The sequence below is a fragment of the Syngnathus typhle genome, linkage group LG12 (genome assembly GCF_033458585.1).
Source record: "Syngnathus typhle isolate RoL2023-S1 ecotype Sweden linkage group LG12, RoL_Styp_1.0, whole genome shotgun sequence".
Taxonomy (NCBI): Eukaryota; Metazoa; Chordata; class Actinopteri; order Syngnathiformes; family Syngnathidae; genus Syngnathus; species Syngnathus typhle.
In genome coordinates, this window is record NC_083749.1 from 3002775 (window position 1) to 3022684 (window position 19910).

The 19910-nt window shown below is 39.5% G+C and overlaps 1 protein-coding gene and 1 long non-coding RNA gene across 2 annotated transcripts in view; both read right to left on the reverse strand.

Moving 5' to 3' along the window:
* LOC133163200 (uncharacterized) overlaps positions 1–6293 on the reverse strand; it is a 58646-nt gene extending 52353 nt beyond the window's left edge. Inside the window, exon 1 of the long non-coding RNA XR_009716338.1 lies at positions 6132–6293. This is a non-coding gene — a long non-coding RNA (uncharacterized LOC133163200). The remainder of the gene's footprint in view (positions 1–6131) is intronic.
* Positions 6294–11714: 5421 nt separating this feature from the next.
* Positions 11715–19701, reverse strand: galt (galactose-1-phosphate uridylyltransferase). Its single transcript, XM_061292832.1, has 11 exons — positions 19545–19701; positions 19143–19312; positions 18995–19070; positions 18788–18836; positions 18559–18688; positions 18427–18483; positions 17662–17784; positions 16041–16173; positions 15764–15847; positions 13879–14033; positions 11715–13689 (listed from the first exon to the last, which is right to left on the reverse strand). The coding sequence occupies exons 1-11, from the start codon at positions 19642–19644 to the stop codon at positions 13624–13626; spliced, it is 1143 nt and encodes a 380-aa protein (XP_061148816.1). The 5' UTR covers positions 19645–19701; the 3' UTR covers positions 11715–13623.
* Between the last annotated feature and the right edge of the window lie 209 nt (positions 19702–19910).

Below are 19910 nucleotides of genomic sequence, written 5' to 3' on the forward strand. Positions count from 1 at the left end.
GTCTTGTTCGACTGGAGCGCCGACTGCTGACAAGCTACCTAATTAGCTGGGTTGGGGTTAAATTTGTCACAAACAAGACTTACGGTGCCATTTTGTTTTCAGGACTGCCTCGGCGTGTCAGAGAAGAAGAAATCAAACTGCTATTATTCTATTTTAATGGATAATGATAATAGTGGGGGGGGGAAAAAATGGTTCACCGCAAAATAATCTCACGCGGTTAAATGATATCATTGAGAAGTCATTTTCATTGCCGTGATGTGTAAAGATGATCCGGTGGTTAATTATAGGTCACGGGGTAATGATGACTAATGACAGTTCCTTCCCACCAAAATTAAATGCCGAAAAGGAAAGGCACAAGTTCACTTTCAAAATGGTACGTACCTCCGCTTTGTCACACCTTTAATTTTCCTTTTCGGATTATGGATAATATTTCATTTTACAATGTGGAAAAATCTTCATACTGATATCTGGATATCTCACAAAATCCCAATGAATACACATGAAGACCCACTAAAAAAAAACACAATTAGCATCCGACATATATTCCCTGGCTACCATCACACACCCACTTAGAAAATTAGTGACCATTTTTGGGTCACCCTCCCAAAACAATACGCCCTTCCCCATTGCGTCCGACCTCCCGTGTTTGAGAAGTAACCTTGAGGATGACATCGTTGTGCTGTCCCTCACGATGGGTCTGGTCGGCCGGGTGTTTGCAGACTATTCGCTCGACACAATACAAGGCCCTGTTAGTCTATTTGCTCTCTCCTCCTCCATCCCATAGAGCCGCCCTATGCTGCTATAATGACTCAATTCCCTCCCGCTGCAATGGTTGCCCTTTAGGAATCAATATAGTTAATCTTATGTTGCCTTACTTTATCTTGCTTTGGATCGCACGCTCATTAAGATATGCCACTTTGACCATATGAGGGCTCAAGGGAAGTTGTTCGGTTTGCTCAAAAAAAAAAGAATGTCATAGGCTTTGCTTTATCTGCTGACAGCTTCTAATAAAGATAATTCTATTGCTCCACTATTGTCAAGATCTCCCAACAGATCTGATATGACAATAAGGTTCATATAATATAAGGAAATACTATTAATGAGGGATATTGAAGACTGTTAAAGAGATTTAGCGTGTCACTTTTTTGTTTCAATAACCAGGTCAACACTGTCTGATTTATTTAAATTTTAGCTTCACGTTGGTTTCCGGTAGGATCACTGTCCTTATATATTATTGTTATAATGTCACATTTCCTCAGATGATCCATCACAGGCTAATTAACCTCCCCCGAAATGTGTCAACCTATCAGCATGATTAGCGTCTTTTGGGTTGCAACGCCGTGCCGAGGCGCCTCGCTCGGGTCGGTCGAACTTTGCCCCGCTGTCTTTGCGCGGAGCAGAAGAGCCGAATCTCAAAGCTCCGACCTGCGGAGAAAAGTCGTAGGACGCCTCCGTCGTTCGCCTTGTTAGCTGACGAGGGGCGACTAGCCTGGAGCTTTAAAAGCTTTAATGAGGAGAAGGCCTCGTTAGCCCCGTGTGAGCGCTAAGCGAGTCCGGGCTACACGTAGTCCTAATTAGCCTTTTGTACTTTGTTTGATACCACAATAATTTTGCGTAATGCAACATTAGAAGCGACAGCGCCGCACAGCTTGACTCATCATCATCCTCCGCAGCATTTATTTGTACAGCGTCCTCCGACAGCAATGTAATTACTCCGCTGCAACTGCGCACAGAACAGATGCCAACGAGAGTCATAAAAAAAAATAAAAAAAACGACTTCAAAGGCTCATTTATACCGAGTGAGATTTCGCTCGGGAAGGAGCGGTATTGTTTCTTCATCTGCGAACAGCCGAATCAAAAGATATTTTTAAATACATTTGAATTGTGACCTTGTGAAAACAAAGAGCCCGTTTTTGCCCGTTTCCATTGTCAAGTGTTCATATTATTGCCCGTAAAAAGCTCTTTGGATGGATGTCGGTCAAAATTCAAGCGTACTTTGAAGCCAGTATGAGAAGTCTGTTCTATTACCTTCATATGGATGAAATTGTGTTACGCTGGGTTTCGCTTTTAAGAGGAGGGAAATGGCATAGCTCGGCAGATAAAGTGGCAATCTAGTAATTGTCCGACAGAGTTGAAGCGTCCTTGAGCAAGACATGGAGGCCTAGTTGCTCCAGATGAGCAGGTTGCCGCCACTAAATGAGGGCATGAGGCGAGATTGCAGAGCTCCGAGTGTCATTAGCGTTCGGGAAGGTGCGATAGGAATGGCATCGGCTCATTTATGTTGTAACCCGATGTGGAAACGTTGTCTGCTTGTCTTATTTTGAGAGTGAGAAAGATGGGGGGAATTGACGGCACGTTGTGTGTGATGGAAGATTTGAGAGGAACACAGAGGAAACCTGCGTTTGAGTTTCTTCCAAAGCAAATGCCTGGGAGAAAATGTGACTGCCATGGATTTATTTATTTCAAAGTGCAATGCCAAAATAATCTTAAAAGATTAGAGTCAATCTCAGTGATTCACAAATTGTCTGATGGCAAGTTTTCATTTTTTTTGCGATCATATTCAGGGTATATTTTTAGTTTAGGATATAAAGTAGAAACATTTTAAGGGGTGTGAAACTTTCAATTTTTTTTTACTATTCATGGCAGATCTTGGTCCTAAAAATAGCAAGAATAGAAAGATCGCCGGATGCGAATTGGATAAAAAAGTTTTTATCTAGTGGTGAGTAAATGAAGCTTCAAATGTCCTTCATGAACCAGTTGTACTTCTCTAGATGGCAGAGTTGGTTTAAATAAAGGGACTTTAAAAATTGCTATCTTGGAGAGTCACCAAATATTGAACTTTCCTCTCATTAGATGGTTTTCTTTTCATCGTGCCCCTCAAATGGTTCCTATTGCATTTGTTGTTGGTCTTTTTATGCCATTCGCTGCTATCCCAGTGATTAAAGTTGACCCCCCCAAACTCTCGAGTCATTTTCATTTCTATTTCACCGTCAACCGAGATAAGGTATATATTTGTGATGCAGTGGAATATCACCCGCCTTAAAATGCCTGTCATCATTTCAAGGTGACGGCGGTAAATCACGGAGTAAAGAGAGGCGGTAATGGGCTCCCTATGGTAATCATAGGGTGAACCTTCCCTGTAAATAAGCTTATAAATCGTTCATATTTAGAAGAGGGGATGAAAGCAATCAAATCCTCTTCCCACTCCATCCGATGTGTGCAAATTGACTTTTTTTCCATTTGACATCGCCAACACCTACCAATAATGTCTTTCTTGTGGAAAAAATAATATCCTTTTTTTTTTTCCATTCGAGTGATTGTTGTTGTTGTTGACAGTTTACAGCTTGGAAAGCTGAAACAACAAGGGGGGGGGGGGGGATTTGGATTTATTTTCACAGTAAGCGACAGAGGCCCCCGTGTTTGCAAAACATTTTGTCTGCCAAATTGTCACGGGGCAAAATACAAAGATGCCACCGGGAGGATCTAGTGGCGCTTTTGCAGGATTGTTGAGCCGTTCATCCGTGGCGTAGTGAAGATAATCGGAACAGTGATACGAGGATTTGATTGACATTTGAAGAAATGGAACTAAATCAAAAACTCCTGCCACTCCTTTTTCCAAGAAATACATTTAGTGTGGGGGGAAAAAAAAAAGTATTTTTGATAGCTACTTAAGTTCTTTATTGGCAGATACTAATCAAGGCATTTCCTTAAATTTCTATCAAATGTATTTTCTGATATCTGTATTTTCTCAAGTCATATTTAACGGTGACACACAAGCTGCTGTTTATATTATTTTCATCTTTGGTCCACTCGCTGAGTTATCCATCAAGTGCGGTAATTGATAAAGATACGCCATTAATATGTTCACGGCTAATTAAAAAGCAATTTGCCATCTGTCGATGAAATACATCTTGGAACACACGCTGACGATGGCAGGCCCGGATTCTCCCCCCCCCCCCCCTCTCCACCTCCCATACATGGTGCCAAATAAATTTATGAGCATCCAAAACAATGCCGCCACCTCTTGAAATGACTTTTTTTTTTTAAAGGAAACAAGGGACATGCAATGTGTATAGTTACAGCTTTTATTGTGGACTTTTTGTGAGACAGTCCCATCTGTTCTCACAGAATCTGGCCAGGATCCTTGTGCATGCTTTTAGTAAATCCATCTTTTCACTCACCTGTGACAAAACCATCTCAATTCTGTATTTAACACAAACAACAAGAGTATGTCCTGCCGGCACATTTCTTAAGTATCATTGTGATTGTCCCTCCCCCCTGCTGTTTAATAAGACGAGTGGGGAGCCTAAATGGCAGCATAGCAGGGAGTTAAGAGCTGCAGAAGCCGGTCAGTGACAGCTTTTGCTCTTTATAAGCATTAAGATTATTGTCCTCATACTGAGCACAGGAGGCTGGCGCTGTCATAATGCTTAATGGGTCATATTTGATAACCGAAGGGAAATTGCTTCGCTACCTCGCTGGTATTATTAGAATAATTGCTTAAGGTTTGAAATTAAATAGAAGTCCTAAGCGGTTATTAGTTTTGTTTTCAATTTATTCTCTATAGCACTCACCTTCATTGATAATTTGTCGACAGAAAGTGCGCTAAGATTTAGACTCGGTGAAAACGGGGCCAAGTTGTGGCGCGAGTGGTGTTAAGCAATTTTAATAGATTTGTGGTGAATATCGTCATATTTCATTTATAAATATGATGAGATGAGAGTTTCTCTTACTCTGCCATCTTGTTGATCTTGTTTCTTAAACTTTCTCATCATCATTCCTCCCTTCTCTCCTGCGCACCGCGGGCTGACAATTCATCTTTTCCGGTGCTAATTTGTCACGACTTCCCTTTATTGGCCGCTTATTGGAGAGCTCAATTATGTATTGTTTATTTAAAGTTTGACTATTGCTGGTTGCTAACATTTCTTCAACTAATGTTTGTACCAAAATCATAGTTATGAGTTCGCAAAGTACTATTTTTTAGGAAGGAAATTATAATTGCTAATTTTAAACTTTTATTCCCACAGGACCCAACTTTACGTCGGTGGCATTGCCATACAAAGCCAATGTTTGACTAATATTTCCATTACTATTCATTGGATGAACTTGTTTATAACAGTAGGCAGGAAAGAGTATTTGTATGCATAAGACAATGTTGTCTCGTGGCAGTGGACCAGGAAAGGTCTGTTGACATTCATCTCTGACATCCCATGACTGAGTATTATCTCCAAGATCACACCAATAAGTGAATATTTTGATTTTTGTGGGTGTTTTTAAGATGGTTACGATTTAGTGCCTTAATTAAACATGCCTCTATCTCTAAAATCCGAAGCAGTAGATTTTGAAATTCAACCAATAGTGCTAAAGTTGTGCAAGAATCAAATCAAACAGCTAGACAAACCAAAATATATATATTTTTTCCCCACACAATGTCCTACCTAAGTTTCTCTCGGGGGCAAATGTTCCTATTTTGCTTGTCTTTGAGAAAGTCCGCATTTTGGGATCCATTATTTACAAATTAATTAGCCTCTTTTCAGCGTGTCCTTTGTGTAAAATGCTATAAGTTTAGTGACCGTTTAACACAATTACCTCCGAGTTTCGGATCTGTGGGAATAAACAATTATTCTCTGTGACCGATGATGTCCTTTGTTCGCGCGCCATTAATTCTCAGCGGTGCGCAGGAGGTTGGAGTCTCAGCTCGCTTTATTTCAAAACTGAAGCCGTGCCAACACACAAGCTGGCAGGAAGGATGTGTAAAGGAGAAATAAACATGGGGTGGGAGGGGGGGTGGGGGTGGATATGTAGGGGATTGCATTGCTTGACTCAATGACAATAATTCAAGGTTGTTTTCAAACCCACTTGTCTTATTCCGCTCATTAGGAGCAACTGCAGTGAGATGTGGGAGGAGATTGTATTTATTGAAAGTAAATCAGTATTTAATGAACAAGTGGATGTTGTTCGGTCTTGTTTGTTCTTGTTGTTTCAAGGGGATAAGAATTTAAATATGCCTTCTAAATTCGAAGTTAGTATTTGGGTCAGGCAGAGCTGCAAATTTTGGGGGTTTGTTTTGTTTTTAGAGTTTCTAGCATAGACCTTCAATGTTTGGATCTTAATGAATTCAAATAACTTACTTGTGAGGTCCTTGGTTCGAATGGCTAGCTTGATAGATGCAAAACGTGTTTCAGCACCATGGACAGTTCCGCTGTAAATTCTCCTTCAATTGCTAGCAGAGGGGCAAAGGGAGAAAATCCCAACCACCTGAGGAATACAAAACATGTTGTTGTTGTTTTTTTTGTCATGCAACCTCAACAAATTGTTGACAAAAATCTTCTGTCTGTTGATTTTTATTTCATTTTTTAAAGAAAGTGCCTTACCAGTTATGTCAAATTCTTACAGACAAATAAACAAAAGGCTATTTTAAATTGTGTGACCATTTCTGTCCCTTCCATTCCAGCTTCAGAAAGTGCCGGGACGTTTAGAGTAAATTTTTACTGTCTCATTTGCTATATAAAAAAAAACAACTGGAGGCCCATTTTGAAAAACGAACGGCGGTTACGGCAGCCAAGTCAGGAACAGCTGGACCATAAAAAAAGATAGCACCCATATTTATAAAGTGCACCCTGACAAAACTATTTTTCAACTGCTCACCTTCACTGGCGGCTTTATGGCTGCTGACAGCTTGAATTAACTTAGCAAACCTGCAGTCACGTAAGCCATTACATTGATTTGAGACTAAGTAGGGAAAATAACGAGCTGTGCTAAAATACCGTACATACATACTGTAGAGTCAATAAATAGCTGTAACAACCCTTGAAAAAAAAAAATAATAATAATACAAAGTTGATCATTTCCATCTAGACACAGCAGTGTATGCACAACAGTTAGGTTGAAATGTGTGTGTGTAAAAAAAGCGACTATATAGCGGCAGCCCATCACTCCGTTATCACCGGTCACTCCTTAACAAGCTTTGAGACCCTTTACAACCCAACAGCTGACATTTACTGTCCCCCACTTAACGAGCCCACAATGGACACACCCACACACTGTCGCACTAAACACACACCCTCGTCAACTAACCAACTTGTCCAACACACATTCACGCAAACACATTTGAACGAACCTCTGGTTGATTGGATTTTAGTTTTTTTTTTTTTTTGTCTGCATTTTTCCTCAGACAGGAGTTAAGAGCTTTTCACAACTGTCACATTGCATGACAGTAATTGGTTACAGGAAGTGAATGGCTTGTTACGCAGTCATTATAAACAACAATTGGACATCCCGTTGTCGGATTTTCACCTCTTCTTGACAAGGAATCGAGTGATTTAGCCTTTTGGGTGTTTCTCATATTTTGAAGAGGTCAATAATTGCAATTTAGAGCACTAACAGGGTATTTAAACTAACAGAGCCATCTTGAGGGAGTTTAAAAAATACAACTGGTTCATGAAGCAAATTTGAAGCTTCATTTGACCATCGCGAATACACCTTTGACATTACTGCACATATTTCATTATAAATTTTCCTGGGAAACTAAAGACATGTTGACACAATGAAAAACTATAATTGTATCGTTCCGTCAAAATAACGAAAAATTTTGGCTCCTCATGGCTGTATTTTGACGGAACAATAAACGGATGTTATAGTTGCATATTTTCCGGACTCTTTAAATGATATCGACTGGACAGCTGTGTGGGTGGGATACACTGTACTGTGTGTGTGTGTGTGTTTTGATTTTAGCTTTTAACTAACCGTCACAGAGGGATAGTAACACAGTCAAGCTCTGAGCAGCATAAACAGCTGCTAGAAAGGTTTGCCACTTTAAGGCTTGCCAGCCTACATTTTGGAGTCTGGATCAGAAACATGGGCTAGTCATTAACTCAACACTAATCTCTGTTAGAGGAGGGAAATTGTTCAGATGTCATGCACACAGTGGCTGTTTTCAACTCGTGGTTAATATCTGAGAAGAGGCATCGTAAAAAGACGTCTGGATGCTGTGCTTTTTTTTTTTTTTTTGCTATTTCCAAATTCCTCCTGCTGCGGAAACGCAATCTCGAAAAGTTGAAAACGACACAATTACTAACTGAACAAACTGTCCTCAGGTTGCCAACTAGCTCCAAAAATGCCAAATCGTTTGGCGGAAAAAAAAAAAAAAAAAAAAAAACTACAAGAAGGATCACTACATGTCCAATCCTGATTCCATGCATATTTTACATACTTAAAAACAAAAAGAAAACAGCAGAGGCTAAAGCTCATTGCTCAGCGGAGCATAATGTAAGAACACTCTAGGGAGAAAAGTGGTTTATTCTGAGCTGTCTGAGCGTACTCGAGGACAAAGGAAACGTCAAAGCCGGCACGCCCTCGTTTACCACAGTGATTGAAGGCCGGGAGGATGACGAGGCGTCTGTATATTCATCAGAAATGACATTTATCCTTGAAAACCATCTCCCAGGCATTGGAAATAGAATGCTCGGCTTCCAAAGCCATCAGGCGCGTGTCTGGGAGTGCGTCCCATACAAATTGACTTTTAAAAGTCATTTGTAAACTCCAATAATGTGCTATGATAAATCGTAGCTGATATAAACGTCGAAAACAACGGGAGGCTTGTTAGGAAAGCATTTGTAATTTCTGAGGTCATCGCTAAAAGTAGATGTCAAGAGCAAGTTCCGGAAAGCAAGTCTCTAAATGAAGGATAAAAAAACTAAAAAATTGTAACCACCGTACCGTAGCTGCCAACAATGTTGTTCAATTGTTGAGACAAGCGAAGAATCCTGGCAGAACATGAACTGGAAGAATGTCACGGATATTTGCGGCGATACTTCCGAGAGCTACGTATATTCTGAGCTCAAGTGTTGAAGCGAGCGACAAACCAAACATGTACTTTGGCAAAGAGAAGACACGCAAGTTCTCTGCAAAAACGGCAATTCACAAGGAAATCGTTTCGTTTAAACTTTGACAGAAAATGGAGAGCCGCCGATATTAACATCTCAGCCTAGACATCTCACCTCACGACATAAAGCACCTGGCCACTGTTGCTACCAAGGATTCTTCACCTCACCTTCTGTCAGGTCATTCTGTGGCACTCTCGGCTTCCCGCTGGCTTCCTGTCTGGCAGACTTCTGGCCGCCAGGTTGGATCCGACTGGTTCTCAACCTGAGCGCAGCTGCTGTCAGGCCAGGTGGTTGTTAACTGGCTGTCTGTCAGCCGTGTGGCTTGATCCCGGCTCTTGGCAGGTTGCGGTTTGTTCTTGTGTAGCGAGTGCACATATATGTGGCTTGGTGGGGGATTAAGTCATCCATGTATGACCTTGAAATGTACAGATTGAGACACATAGAGGGATAGCTAGAGAGCTAGCAATCGAGTGAGAGAGAGCTAGAGATAGTAGATGGATAGAGGTAGCCATAGACAGTGAGAAAGAGATACCTCGAGATTAAGAGAGGTATCTAGAAACAAAACAAGATAGCTAGCTCGACAGCTAGCAAGCTAGATAACTCGATAGATGTCCACAATTTTAGGTCCATTGCCCTAGACCAGAGGTGTCAAACTCAAGGCCCGGGGGCCACATACGACCCGCCGTATCATTTTACGTGGCCCGCGAAGACAAATTGTGTGTCGTTACTAGAATTGCAAATTGTCTTCACTTTTAATATCTTTTCTTTAAAATATTTGACCAATTTTTACTCGTCTGATTTGAAAACGAGTTTGTTTTGTAGCTTTTACTGTGAGGTGCTCATACATTTATTTGGGTTGACAGTCACAATGAACGACAATGCGGCCCGCGAAAAAAATGAGTTTGACACCCCTGGCCTAGACCATGAAGTATTTCCCTGTGAGATGGATCATGGTGCCACAAGATATCCAGACAAGGAGTTGCCAACTTGTCGACTTCACCACCCCACAAAGTTGCTTGGAGCATAACGTTGACTAGTAGCTAAATTACGTTTTTGCCTTGACCATGAAGCAGAACCGTACAAATGCGTGCACTGAGAATGGTATTAGTCAGTCACGTCTATTAATTTAAATTCTTATCAAATTCTGAAGGCTCATCTAAATGAGGAAGAACCAGTGGAGGTCCGAACAAATCTCAGCAGTACACAGAAGTGCGAATTAACGAGGTCAAAGTCCTTCAAATAATCCCACAGAGAGCCAAACTGAATTTACATTTGGGAATTAAAAATCTAATCAGATTGTCCTCGTAAAATTCTGTTCCACCCAGTCCATGTCCCGGGCTGCTATGATAAATCACATTCTACGAGACAATAAAAGGGAAAAAACCCAGACGGAGTGAGCCGGGAGATAACATCCACTAACAGTGGGGGATGGCTCAGGTTAACAAGTGTTGTTCAACAGCTCTTCAACAAACAGGATTAAAGACTGTTGTTAGGGGTTTTTTTGCTGCACCCCGGAGATTCCTAAAGTCCAAAGGCGCTCAATCTTTCTTTATCTCGATCTGGCCGCGATTGAATTTATCACCTGCTACTTCTGATAAAACCGCGTTAGCGCAAGTAAATATTACGGGCCGTGTTTTTGTACACATATCCAATAGTGGTTAAGGACGTATCAGGCCTGGCTCCGCTACAATCTATTTCTCTTCCCTACACAGAATAAAATAATATTTGTAGTGTAGTTTAGAGGGTGTTTGCACAGTTAGTCATTATTATTATTATTATTATTATTACTATTATTATTACTATTATTATTATTATTATTATTATTATTATTATTATTATTATTATTCTTCAGAAGGGACTGTTTTAATACAGTTGCTCATATTCATTATTCTGGTACTGCACACCTCCTGAACCCAACAGTGATTTTTATTTTATTTTATTTTATTTTATTTTATTTTATTTTATTTTATTTTATTTTATTTTATTTTATTTTATTTTATTTTATTTTATTTTATTTTATTTTATTTTATTTTATTTTATTTTATTTTATTTTATTTTATTTTATTTTATTTTGATTTGCTACACCACCCTCTCATTTTTGTTCATGTAATCATGACCTTATATTTTCATCAGCTCGTTTTATGTAGTTGCTTTGACTACACGAGAAATTTCTTCCAATCAATAAATGTATAAAAAAAACACCATGGGGTGTCTTGGTTATTTATTCTTGGAAGAATGAGCAAAGTCGACCGGGGTACAATCTGACCGCCCCCCTGCAAGTTCCCCGTCGAGCCAGTCCGCTCCTTTTCCAATAAGCAAGCGGGGACAGGATGGGGTAAAGCTCATTGGTGACGACGCCCATCTAAGCATTGGCGTCAATTGCTTCAATTCTCGCTGTTGTTTATTCTCCATCAGCCCCTGAATGAATGGAGCTTCTCCTACTCTAGACGACCTAAATCAAATCATTGATTTACGTACTGAACTGAACACAGTGCAAGCTGGTGGGTGGCAGACTCACAAGTCACAATAGTTCAAACAGTTCAGTTCGTACAATCATGAGTAGAATTCGTTCTGTGATTGGCTCATATCTCCGATCCTGGGGAAAATGAAGCTTCGAATTTGTTTCATCAACCAGTTTTTGTATATTTCCTCTTAATTTTCAAAATTGGCCTGAAGGCACACTAAAAAAAACGTTTAGCCTCTATTCAAACCAACACTGCCATCTAGAGGAGCCAAAAAAATACAAGTGGTTCATGAAGCAGTTTTGAAGTGTCATTTTCCCGTTACTAGTTGTAACCACTGGAAATGAATTCAAATGACATTCAAATGTTAAAGCCAGTAGAATTTTTTTTTTTTAATAAAGACAAATAGTCAAATATAAATACATAAACACCAGAGAGGAAAAATATAAATGTTTCATAGGGTGAAATTAACCTTTGTGAGGCAACACATCGTCTGTTTACCACAAAGTGAAACTGTGCTCTATTTTCCAAATTTCACACGACTATATTATGGTAAGTCATTTCGAATCCGACATATGCAGCATGCAGGTTTTGCTACAGTGCCATCATTTTGTCAGTTTCTGTGTGTTCCGTGATTATTTCTCTCATCTGCCCTAACCCTCATCCTTGTCTACGGGCTGTGGCAAATGATCAGACAGATGAGCAGAGGTAACGGCTGCTCACGTTTCCCCTTATTATTGGAGTTTACATCGCCGTCGCCTCCGGTGATGCATCTACACTATCTCACTCGGGGTGAGGTGAAATCTGAGGTGAAATCTGACTGATAGTGAGTCTGATCGTGTGAAAGATACGAGACCGCTAAAGGACAAACCAGTGTGTCACTGTGATTGCGCAATTACAGTTCCATTTTAAATGACTGGTCGTGAGTCAATCATGGGGGGGCGTGTGGTAAAAAGTCGACCTGCTGCTTAACACTAATGTAGAAACACACACACACACACTTACAGCGAGTCTCAAAGGAGTGATGGGATAGATGAGGAGGAGATCCATGAAACGAAAGGATTAAATAAATATTGACTTGAAAGAATGAGGTCTGTCACAGTACATAAAAGGCATACAGCCACAAAAAGACTTTCACAAAGCTCGACCTCTGTGAGCCATCCCGGTTCAACCTTGTAGAATCGTGCTTAATATTTATAGGAAGTCAAAGATTGAGCTTTGCAATAATAGCGTTGTGTGTGTTTAAGATATTCCCAAGTGCTCTTCCGAATGCACTTAAATGGAAATTCTATCAACGTTGTGGTGCTGAATATTTTAGTTGCCTGGATTTTTCTTTTTTTTTTTTTAACTACAATTTTGGATCGTGATGATTAAATGAATTGGAAGCACAGATAATTAAATCAAGTCACACTTTGTGTTGATGGTTTAAAAAAAAGAAAAAAAAGGGAATGTTTGGATCAAATACATACAGAAGGATGGCTGAGCCAGATTTGAGGCAAGAGACCCTCTTCATCTGTGTTTATTTACTTTGAGGCAACAAGGGGGAGGGCAGGTCAGATAAAGTGACGCAAGGCAAAGAAACAAGTCGGTTTCACTTTGGTTTTATCTTAAGTGGATGGATGAGGCAAAGAATGCAATACTTGCTCAACTGGATCACAATTTAGCTAGCTTAATTAAAAAAAAAAAACAGTTGTGAAAATATGATAACGGTGTTGCGGCAAGTCTGTACATACAACTGAATATTATTCGTTCTCAATGCAAATAAAAATATGAATAATCTATGCACCAAATGCAGCGAAAATCCGTCTGGTTTTTATATCATCTCGAAAACAGATGGGCTGATAGCAAAAACATTTCCCCAACATTTTGAGGCTTTTGTGTTACCCAATTCTATATTTATATTAGAATATATACAGTGTGCATTTTTATTTTTTTTACTTATCAAATAATGACTGAGGCCATTTGTTTTACTTATCAAATGTGACCCACCCCGTCAAAACCCTCGGTTCTCCTCGGCCTTACTCCTTGCGCGACATTGCCCTCTGTTGTTGGGTGCGAGTGAGCCCTTTGAAAATGTTGCCATTTTCAACGCAATCCATACGTCAGAAACATATTCTGATATATTAAAGATGACGTTGATACGTTGACACAAATGATAATACCTTGATGTAACGCTAAAAACTGACCCAATCATTTTTTTCAAGTACATACAATTATGTTAGTAGCGATTATTGTCATTTTTAGATTGTGTTAAATTGATATTTTCACTTTAATTCTCATTTTTCTTCTACAGCCCTGCTTTTATAGTGCTCGTCTGGTAGATTCCGTAACTTCTCTGCAGCCTAAAAAAAAATAACATACATACAATTAAATCTTATGTCAGCATGAGTTTAGACTTGAAGGCCTCGTTGATTTTTTTTTTTTTTTTCTATGTCTAAAATGTCTGAAATGTCAATTAACAAACCACTAATAGGTCCTGGTTGTAAACGAAGGTGTGGGAAACCCGCAGGAGAGTTGCTTTTATAAATCACCTGTTCAGGAGTGAGGTCCCGTTGCTCGGTTGCGAGCATCTCGTAGCCGACCATGAACTTCTTGACGGTGGCGGAGCGTAGCAGAGGAGGGTAGTAGTGAGCGTGAAGCTGCCAATGTGAACTGTCTTCCTTTAAGTAGGGGCCAGTAGGGGCTCCTGAGAAAAACAAAAACACGATGAAAGACGAATCCTTCCCCGGCTTTTGTGTATAGAAATAAAAGAAAGATAGAAATGAATAGCCGGGGACGTATTGACCTGCTCTGCCATCGATTCTGCAATACATTTTGCACGCCAGCAAAATGAATGATCGGGGTGACTGGCTGGGAGGCTAATTAAGAATATGCGTCACAATGGGAAAACAAGAACGTTCATCTCGCTTGCTATTCACATAGTGAACCACTTTGCTCATTAAATCTTTTCGACAGCCACCAGGAAAAAAACAGAAAAAAGCCCCTTTTATCGGTTATCTTGGCAAAAAAGATCAGGTGCTGACAGCTGAGCAATAAAATACTATATATAGAAAAATATATCTTTATTTTTATTTTATATACACTACCGTTTCAAAAGTTTAGGGTCACAAAATTGTTTGGGTGACCCCAAACTTTTGAACGGTCGTGCATATACATATATATATATATACATATACATATATATACATATATATATATATATATATATATATATATATATATATATATATATATATATATATATACATATATATATATATATACATATACATATGCATATATACATATATATATATACATAAAAATATATATTATATTTATATTTTTTTATTATTATTATGTATAAAAATATATATATATATATATATTTGAATAATATAAATAATTCATCTGCACTGATGTTGAAATGAGTCACTGAAATTAGTTACTGTTGCGGCTCATGGGGAGAAATCGTGCTGACAGTAATCACCATTGTTTGTGTAAACAAGCACACAATCAGCACTTCTGAGAGGCCCCACAGCTCAACAACAATGCTCCCAAAAATTATTCATTTTCACTGTAATAGCAGTGGAAGCGAGGGACGCGATTTTCCTTGGGCTTTTGGATCGACTGTCGTCCGGCAATTCATCTAAAAGTCCGCGTGATACGCTGATTCGGCGCTAATGCCGTCATCCTGCGGTGTTTGCTTGTTCACTAGACTGGAACAAAGAGCTTGAGTTTTAAATCTCCCCTTGAAGCTTTTCCATCAGCTACTTCTTTCTAAATGTCTCTTTTGTATCTTTGAGTCACTTTTGTGAAATTGCCAAATGGCTGTGACAGTGGCCGTCCAGCTTTCAGCAATCAGACGGATTTTTATACATGTACGCATTTGGCAATGACAAAAAAAAAAAAAAAGAAGCGCTAAGAGGGAAGATAAAAGAATGGAACAACGCATGATACAATTTTGCACACTTGATATTCCCATACTTGGAAAATTGTGCAATTTGGAACAATGCCTACTTTTCAAATTCTGTCCCAACAAGGAACTCATTCTAAGATAACATGAGCTATTCAAATGTGGGATGTAAATTGTTCGAAATGTTTTCTCAATACTGGATGTGTCACAATGTAGCACCCATTAAAATAAGAATATATCGCAAATAGGGTAAGAAGAAAAAAAAAAAAGCATCTCTTCACTTTTACGTTCTTGTCGATATCCTGAATGGTACACATTTAAATATGCTAATGAGTCTGACACTGATTTATGCTACACTAAAGCTTCCCTCTCGACGCCGGAGAGGAATTAAAATCGACTTTTTTTTTTTTACACCCTGCGTAATATTGCCTGAAAAAAAATAATTAGGTGAGGGCAAATTGGTCAAGTAATTTGAGTTATAATTATATGATATTGTGTGTTTCCTGCAAAATGTTTCTTACCATGCCAACCCATGGAGTAGGGAAAGGACACGTTAAATAGATTGTCGTATTTGGTCAGCAGTTGCTTCATAATGTCAGCCAGACCTAGGAAAAACAAAACGAATCAGAAGATGAAGGAAAGGAAACAAGAAACAGTTGATGTTGAAATAAAATCTTAAAAGTGGCAAGCTCAGACTCAAACAGAAAAGAATCATCCCAGAAGTCGCAAACTGTTTTCGTGCTTGCGGGGAAACCACTTGACAATTGTTTGGCGGCGTCTCGCCCAAGAAACACTTACTCTCTCGTTCCTCTGAGGTCAACTGATTGATTCTGAGGACGTGTCGTCGTGGCAACAGCAGTAACTGGTAGGGCCACGTGGCCCAGTAAGGAACCGCTGCCAGCCAATGAGCGTTCATCACCACCACACGTTCCTAACAGAAGGGACATATTTAAAAGAAATAATAATAATATAATATTTTTTTGTTTATTAATGGATGCTACTTTATGTAAACAACAGTTCTCCCGTACTGATTGCATCATAAGTTCAACTTTACACTCTTCTTTCACTTTCTACCACCCCATCACACGGTAAAATGAATACAAAATAATAGGTGGAAAGTTTCAAGTAAGTGAAGGATGTCCTAAAGCGCACACCTCACTCCCCGCCCCCTTCCCCTCTGAAAAAAAAAAAAACTTCAGTTAATTAGTTTGGAAAGTTTTGCTTTCAAACTCAAGGGTATCGCAAAGCCCAATTCCAGATTCTCCAAGTACTGCCGCGTGCCAATTTACGGTCGTAACCTTGGGTCAGGAAGACGGGAGCAAATAGGAAGCGGGACACTATCAGCGCAAACACACTCTAATTTTGTAAAGGTCAGCGCCCGCGAGTGCTTGTGTTCTGTACGCACGCACGGTTCTCAGACAGCTATTTTATTTTTTGGGCAAATCATCTATAATAACGGATATGAGCGCCGTCGGTGACGGCGGGATTTCTTATTTCGGTTGTAATGCAAAGCCGATCGAGCGAGTTGGACTCCTCCGTTGTTCAACATCTAGCAAACAGTCTGACATCTTGAGAAAGACGGCGGCTGAAATTGTCACGGTTTTGCAATTTCTGTAGGGTGCAGCATATGTGAAAAAATTAAGAAAAACAATATCGAGAATTTCCATAGTGTTTATGCTATTTTAAGGGAAATTATATTGGGGTGAAAAGGTCTAGAAAATTATCTGTTATGGTTTTTGGGCAACCTTTACTATTGGGGATCATTTAATAATAATAATAATATTTCAAACATATTTAAAACTTTTCGTGTACTCTTAGTTGTGTACTTATTTTTCAGTTTGTGATTTTTTGTTTATTTTTTTGTTTCATGGACTTAGATATGGCACTTTAAAGTGTTAATTGTTTTATTTATTTTTTCTCTGTTTTTAATGTTTTAAATATGTTTGAAATAATAATAATAATAATAATCATAATAAAAGTCTCTGGGCCGCAGATTTCTTTTGTTCCCCCAAGAGATCTGCTTCCTACTGCAACATTCATATGTTGTTTACTTGCTGAATGTCGAGCTTTGCCAAAAGTTGCTCAAGGTCGCCCTTGTTTTTGCTCTTCCCGCATGACTGGAGGATTGCTAAAACGCACGAAACGAACAAAATGCATCATCGTAATCTTTGTGCGGCTCGAAGATGGATGCCACAGCGTGATGCTAATGAGCATTTCTGGGGCCCCATCACATGCTTCGCTGCCTGAAAAACTGGTCGTGTGTGCTTGAGGGGAAAACAGGACGCAAAGGTGTAACAGAAATAACATGGCAGATGGATGAAGGGAGAATACGGAAATGACATGACGCGTGGAGATTTTCTTTAAAAACAAAACAGGAGGAAAAACCAAAGACCGACTTTACAGCTGACTCAGGTTGTACCTTTTTTTCAACTTCTTCCTTGGCATATTGCAACAGCATTGGCTCCTGGTACTTGTCATAAAACGCTTTCTGACAACGATCGGACAGAGCTGGCTCGTTCGGAATGAAGCTGCTGGCCCACACCTGCGATATGGAAAGGAGTACACAAATCATTTCGGTTGTCAGCTCAATGAACCATTTTCTGGAGGTTTTTAAGATGACTATTACTCTTGACATGGAGGCTAAAAGGTAATTAAATATACCATGTAGAGCAATAACCAGAGGCATTGCTCGCTGTATTTGCACGCCACGCAGGGCTGCATGTGACAGACTGGCTAATTGTTTTCTGATTAAAAAGCCCTTAACTTATTTCACACAAAATGCTGTGCGCAGGGTTTAAATCCACAAAGTGTTACATGATGCTCAATGGAGACTTGCAAAACAATGATGTCATGTTCATATCATTAATCTTGCAATAAAAACATTATTCCAAACCTGATCATTCAATTTTTTTTGTGTTTTCTTTGTAACTCGTTATTCTAGAATTGCTTATTTCCCTAGAGGACCTAGAGAGAAGACAATATGAGACATTATACATTCGCCTGAAGTAGCACACTGCCCTCTTGTGGTAGCGTGTAAGATTGCAGATGTGGGGCTTCATTTATCTGGGGTCACTGCTATGAGATGATTTTTCAAATGTAATTAAAAAGCCAGCTTTGGGAATTTATTGAACTACTTATATATTTTGGTAAGCCCAATATTGTGAGTATTATTTGTGTTTTATACCTGACAGTGGGGATGTGGATTGGAACAACCCATCGCAGCTCCTTTGTTTTCAAAAATCTGAAAAGAAAAAAAAAAGATGTCTATTTTATGTTACTGCAGAAGATTGAAGCTGATGATCGGTGGACCACCCACCTGAACCCATGGATAGGTGGCACCCAGTTCTTCCATGATCTCTGCCCACTTGTTAATGACAGTGACAACCTCTTCTTTTTTCATGAGAGGGAGGGTGACATCAGACCAGGGATGGAAACACATGACCTTGCTGAAACGAAGAGATCATGTGTGCCAATTAGCACGCTTAAAGTCATGGATGAAATTCATAATGCAGCTGATAACAACAAATAGAAGTATGTTTTCTTACCACACACCTCTGGCAGCTTCAGAGCGGAACAATGGATGCTGATCTGAAGCTGAAAAGAACAAAATCTTGAATGACATAACAGTGCATTGTCAATTCTCGCACTCGATTCCTCGTCCGTCACGAGTGTGGCGTTTTATGATGAAGAACCATGTGAGAGTGGCCAATTCATACAAATAAATGACTCGGGCTGATGAAAGAAACACTTACGAGGATCTGGAGCATCTGGCTGAATGGCAGGAAAGTCGTTTACAAAAACAAAAGTGCTCTTGTAGTCTGGATTCTTCTACCGAGCCAAAACAAGAAATCCTAATTTCATTTGATGTTATTTTGTGCAAGGTATTTTGCAAGCAGTTACCTCTCCATTAGCACGTGTGTTTCCAGGACATAGAGGATTGCACGGATCATATCTCGCTATACATTCTTCTGGAGGTTTTTCCACTTGTCCGGTCCAGGGTCTTTTCATGCGGTGGGCTGAGACCAGGACCCAATTGTCCCTCAATGGATTATAACGCAAGTGCTGGTGCTCTGCAGGTAGATTGATACATTAATATTACCGGTTGATCCAAATCATAGTTAGATGATCATAAAAGACGCTCTTTGTATTATGAGTAATACTAACGCAGCATATAAACATTTGTACTTGCAGGATCAATTCCCAAACTAAATCCTGTGCGTGCTATTCAGACAACTCATATCGTTCGTCCGATTTCAAGGATTGTCAATCATGACAACGTAAATCTCGTCGCTGAAACTTTACCTTTTGGATCGAATTGGGTTTCGGGGCCACTCATATTAACAACGACAACTTTGTTTAAAGTTGGTGAGAAGTCTTCTGTTTGGAACAGCTGATTGTGCATGGAAATGCTTCGTCGGCTACTTCCTGTATAAACAAGAGCATACTATTTGATACCGAAATATGTGTTTTATTTCTCTTTAAAAAGACACAACGCAGTTCAAGCAGACTGACTTTGTTGGTATATAGATTTAATATACCATGGATAACTAACACAATATTAAGTTATATTTTAAACAGAGCCTTAAAGGATGGGCTTTGTGTCTAAATGTAAACCCCACAAGTGCTTTTGAATGGACTGCACGGCGACATCGTCATCTGATTGGTTCA

What these genes read in the sequence shown, in the direction of transcription:
- galt (XM_061292832.1), bottom strand. Translation starts at nt 19,644, where the DNA reads ATGCACAATCAGCTGTTCCAAACAGAAGACTTCTCACCAACTTTAAAC. An exon ending in ACACACGTGCTAATGGAGAG is followed by an intron (nt 19,071 to 19,142) that starts GTAACTGCTTGC and finishes TTGGCTCGGTAG; the next exon opens with AAGAATCCAGACTACAAGAG. An exon ending in ATCCACATCCCCACTGTCAG is followed by an intron (nt 17,785 to 18,426) that starts GTATAAAACACA and finishes TCCATATCGCAG; the next exon opens with GTGTGGGCCAGCAGCTTCAT.